This window comes from Ailuropoda melanoleuca, chromosome 2, assembly GCF_002007445.2.
Source record: "Ailuropoda melanoleuca isolate Jingjing chromosome 2, ASM200744v2, whole genome shotgun sequence".
Classification (NCBI taxonomy): domain Eukaryota; kingdom Metazoa; phylum Chordata; class Mammalia; order Carnivora; family Ursidae; genus Ailuropoda; species Ailuropoda melanoleuca.
In genome coordinates, this window is record NC_048219.1 from 93276861 (window position 1) to 93282143 (window position 5283).

Genomic DNA, 5283 nt, shown 5'->3' on the forward strand with positions numbered 1-5283 from the left:
TGGACGGAGGTGAGGGGAAGGGATGAGGGCATTACATTTTGACCCAAAGCATGAGCAAATGTAGGAAGGCAAATATGAATCCAGTGGGCACCAGGGTCAGGCACACCAACCTGGCTGAAGCATAACATCCTCCCTGCATGCTCAGATGGGGGAACAGTTGCAGAAGGGGGATCCCAGAACCTTAGCATCATAGACAGGACTCGAGTCCAGGTCCTGGGCTTTTCTTGTCCTTAGCTCTCTTCCCAGACCTGCTTCCATTCAGCACCCAGGAGTTGACCTGCTGACCAGGGCTCTGGGCCTGACAGTGGCTTCAAAGTTGCCAGATAGGTCCCATTTAGTCTCAGAGTAGAGCCTGAGCCAAAGACAAGAAGCTGGGAGCACCAGTAAGGAAGGGCACAAGGTTGAGGGGAAAGGGCAGAGCTGTGCCTGGAGGACCCAGAGGTTCCACTTAATCTGGCAGCCTTGGGGGCAGACAAGGAAAGAGACATGGGGATGGAAGAGGAGGAGATAAAGCCACTTTCCTCCACCCTCCTCAGCCCTCCTCCACCCCACTACCACAGACAGAGTCAGGGAAACATTCATTGCTCGCAACACCAGATCCACTGGAGACCTGGGTGTTCCCAGGGTGGGCATCTTGGCCAGGATGTGGGGGAGGTTCTGAAGTTAATGTGACTTGGAGCTTGTTTTCTGAAGCCTGTTCTGCTAGTCCCCGGGCCTTGAGCTGCCCTCTCACTGCCTCTGTTCAATACCTGGACACAGGGACCCAGGTCATCTCTGCCTTCATCTCTGGTGCTAGAATTAGATAAGGCTGGACTGAGCCTGTGGAGTTGCCACTGTTAGGACCAGAGCAGTAGGAGAGGGGTGTTTCAGGAAGGGACGATGGTAGGCCAGCAGAGGGAGACTGAGAAGAGGGAACAAGCCCCTTTGGGGCCTTATGGGGTGGTTCTCAGTGCCAGTTGCATCTGTCCGGGCCCCACAGTAAGCAAATGTTACAGTCCATCAGAATAGTAGAAAGATGTTTTAATGAAAGGTATTTACCAGGCATGGTCATAGGGAAACCACAAGGCAGAGTGTGGTCTTTTGGGCCACAGAACTGCTCCCACCCCAGGCTGGAGAGTGTCAGAGAAGGGACAGTTACTGGAACTCAGAGATGAGGGAGCTTCCTGACAGCACCTGCAAACTCGGTTCAGACAGTGGACTGCCAGGTTCCTGCTGAGAGAAGAAGAAGGGCATTTCCACCCTGACCTTCTGCATGCCCTTGTCTCTGTCCCTCTGAACTCCTACTGACTGAACCTAACCGGGAGCAGAGAGCAGAAGGGCCATGTTGATTGTCTGTATATGTAAGGGAGTGTGGTGGCCTGTGGTGGGGAGAGGGTTGGCAGAGGGACAAGGACAGCTATAGGTAGAGGGCACCTTGTGGAGATTTGATGGCACTGGGTCCTGGGCCCCTGGCCCTGGGTGTGTGCTCACATTAAGGGGGGATGGGGGCACCCAAGCCCCAGCCTTAATCCCACTCTGCTCTGGATGTCACACCCTGGGAGCCAGATTTGGGGCCTTCAGCCTTGCTACCCCAAGCTTTCCCTCTTCGGGAGACCTACATTCTGGCAGGGGTCTCCATTCCCCGCACCTTTTCTGCTTCCTTTCTCCTCTTCTCATTCCAAAAAATGTACCATCTGGGCCAGGAAACAGGGTGGAGATGGGTTAGTCAAGGAGTAGGTTTGTCTTCCCTGGGGATACTAGGGCTTGAGAGTCACTCACCCACTTCCAGCTATGGCTGCCAGAAGCAGAATAATGCCAAGGCTCACAACCCACGCGAAGGTACTCTGGGTCCTGGCTAGGGGGTGGAAAAAGGGGAAACAGGTGTTTGAGGGGCGATGAGGGCCATCTGGGCCCAGAGAGGCTACATTCTTTCCTCCTTTTATTTGTCCACTCAGTCATCTGTTTGAAAACACTTACTGAGCACCTACTGTGTACCTGGCATATATTTTAGAGATACAAGGAAGGATGATGAGCCTCAGGGTGTGGGAGCTTGTCAGGGAAATCTTCTTACGAAATAAAACTTCTGGCTGGACTTTGAAAAACAAGTGCGAGTTCAGTTTTGGTCCTATGGTCAAGTATAAAATTGTGCTTCAGGCAGAGAACACAGAATGTTCAAGGACAGAAGCATGAAGTCATCTGTATGTACAGCATGTCAGCAGCTCAGTGTGTCTGGAGGGGAGTCAGGGGTGGTGGGATGTGAGAGGAGGCTCTTTGCACAAGACCTTCTGAAGAGGTGGGCTTTATCTGGGGGGCAATTGGGCTACAAATAGGGAGTGTCATAGGGAGATTTGCTCCTTGAGAAAGTTCTTTGGTTGTTGAGTAAGATGTGGCCAAGAATGGCAGGGAGTCCAGCTGAGAGATGCTGGCATAATCCAGGTGAGAAGTTAAATCTTATTTAACAAGATTTGGTGATTGCATGTATTGAATATGGGGGAAGGAAATTCCTGGTTTAGGAGGCTTGGGGCTTGTGTGGGGCCATTTGCTGAGATGGGCCCTGAGGGAAGAACAGATTGGGGATGGGGGAGTTGTGTTTGAATATGTTTTCAAGCGTGCTTGCTTTGAGGACCTGAGGGACCTCCAGGAGAGATGTCCTAGAGGCAGGTGGCTTTATGGCTCTGAAGTTGGACATGTAGCATCAAAGAATCCCAAGAGTTGCCCTGTTCTCTGGTGAGGATGGAGAGCAAGAAGAGCTTGGGGCTAGGCAGAGAAGGAAGACAATCCAAACAGAGACAACAATGACCCAGTATGGAGTGGGGGCAGGTTGGAGGCAGGATGGCTGGCTGCCACTGACCTGGGCAGAGAGTTCGGTCTTCACAGGTAAGAAGGTGTGTCTTGCAGTTGGCACAATTAATGACCTCCAGTGCGGAGTGTAGGTCTGTGAGAGGGGATGGGCAGGAGCCTTAGCCAGGGCTATGTGGCCCTCACCTCTCTTCCCCCTCCCTAGGTCCTTATACGTACTCACCACAGGACTTGTTGCAGGCTGCCCAGGAGGATGAAATGGTAGAGAAACTGAGGTGCTGGGGGAGGCAGACAGAGCCATGAAGGGTTGGGGTATCATCAAGAAAGGGAGCTGGGAGAAGGTGTGGACAGGCAACCCATATGTGGCGAGGGTGGGGATTCCTGGAGAGGGCCATGGGAAGGGCTGAAGACTGGGCTCTGCTCTTCTCAGTCCTGGGGGAGGTGAAGGGCTGGGTGGTGGGCAGGGGCCAGCTCCACCTCTCACCCTTCTCCTTCAGCATCTTAGACATCTCATTCAGCCTGTTAGTAAACGCCTGTTTCTTGACATTAATCTCTTCCAGAAGTGATGGTTTATCTGAGTGGTAGAGGAAGAGAAAGGCACTCTCATCACCCACATTTTATAGATGGAAACAATTACATAATTCAAGGGTGGGAATTCAAGCCAGTTTTTTCAAACAGAAACTGCATGGAGCACACAGATGCTGGATCTATCACCACTCTTCACCACACATCCCCACCCTAGGCCAGCAGGCCCTCTGGGAGTGCCTTGGGGGGCTGGGTTTTGTCAACACAAGCCTGGGGACTTTCTCACCATCTCGAAACTTCTTGATGGCCTCATCTACGTAATTGAATAATTTGGCTGTTGCTTCCTCCATATGGTCATGATCTGAGAATGGGATGTGGGATGAAGAGCAGTTGGGGTATAAGATCCCAGGCCAGTTAAAGGGGCCAGCCTTGATCCCTGGTGTCTAGGCTATGCCTCACCAAGATACCAGGGCTCTAGGAAGACATAATTCGTCTTCAGGAATAGGGAGTGGAGGCTTTGGGAGAGTTCTGTGGGTGGTCCTGGGGTGCCCCAAAGAATCTGCAGGTCATAGTCTATCAATGCAGGCAGTTGTGGCCAGCAGTGGAGACAGCTCTTCCCATTGATGGCAGGCAAGAGATAGCCAAGCAAGAGAAGCATCATCTTCTAGGGTCTTCCCTCTATACTCTTACCACCCTGCCTAGCAGTTCCACACGGAATGATGGTACTCCTTCCCCTGGAAACCACATTCTCTTTTCGGAACAAAAGTAAATTCCACAGATAAGGTGAGGGCCATAACGCTATGGTACAAAACTAGGCTTTGGTGTCAGACCCAAGTCAAGATCTCAATATCTTCCTCTGAAAATGGGGTCACTGATGTTCTTGGGGGACAATTCTTGTGAAGATCAGAGAAATGACTGTGCAGTCTTGTGGTTGATGGTCAGCTCTCCTAATGGTATTTGCCATGTATGAAATAGTTCAACAGACTGAAATTTGAGAGGTCAGGAGGGAGCAGCACAGAAAGAGGATTAGTTGTGTAAAGAACCTGAACTGCTTTTCCACGTAGAGATGGTCAGCTAAGGGGAAGCTTATGGAACATACATCTTTTTCATGGCACATGTAAACTAGCAGCTGTCTTGTGCCTGTCCAAGCCAGAGGAACTTAGACAGCTATTCCTACAACAGTGTAGACAGACTGTAGACAGAGTTCCAGCCTGTAATTGGATGTACAGAGAGGGCAGTCATCTTTTGGGCCAGTAGTTCTTATGTGCAATGTGCATTGAAGAAAAACAAAGCTCCTTACTCTTGAGTAAAGAAAAAGCCAGTAGGATATTTGTCACTGCTTAGCTGGTAACTTTGTGTCTTCCATGCCATGCTGCCAATCAGCTTCTGAGTGTCTGAGGCTGGATTATGAGCAGCTGAAAGCCACCAGGCATTTCAAGAATGCTTCTTACATGAACGAGAGAAAAAACAATAGCAAGAATTCAAAACAAAAGCAAACAAAAACCATAGGAAAAAGAAAGGGTACAAAGATATGGTGGGAAGCAAAAGAAAACTTAGAAACCCATTATTAAAGTATTACTTTCTCCAGACAAGAAGAGGCTGCTGTGTAAAGGAAAAATAGAATGACAAAGAGTTATTGGAAATTAAAAATATGATATCAGGACTTTAAAAAGATAGAAGTACAGAAAGACAGAGACAAGAAATAGGGAAGAAAAGATAACATTAAATAAGCAATCCATGAAATGAAATATCCAGCTAATACAAGTTTCAGAAAGAAAGAACAGAGAAAATTGAAGGAAAAATTATTTATGATAGAAATTGCATAGGAAGTATATACAGATAGGAATTTTATCTTATAGGGAGAGGAATTTGGAGGATAAGCATCAAGATTTGCCAGAAGAAATAGCAGTCGAATTGGTTAATTCTGTCAGATGGGCTCTGAGATGAGAGAGTGATTCTGAGTACTGCGCAGCTGATGCA

General features: G+C 49.1%; 1 protein-coding gene across 1 annotated transcript; it reads right to left on the reverse strand.

Annotated features, from left to right (window-relative positions):
* Window positions 1–1134: 1134 nt before the first annotated feature.
* TEX51 (testis expressed 51) lies at window positions 1135–3972 on the reverse strand. The gene is made up of 6 exons (XM_034641939.1): window positions 3763–3972; window positions 3590–3664; window positions 3002–3352; window positions 1759–1834; window positions 1628–1673; window positions 1135–1293 (listed from the first exon to the last, which is right to left on the reverse strand). The coding sequence occupies exons 1-6, from the start codon at window positions 3962–3964 to the stop codon at window positions 1135–1137; spliced, it is 909 nt and encodes a 302-aa protein (XP_034497830.1). The 5' UTR covers window positions 3965–3972.
* Between the last annotated feature and the right edge of the window lie 1311 nt (window positions 3973–5283).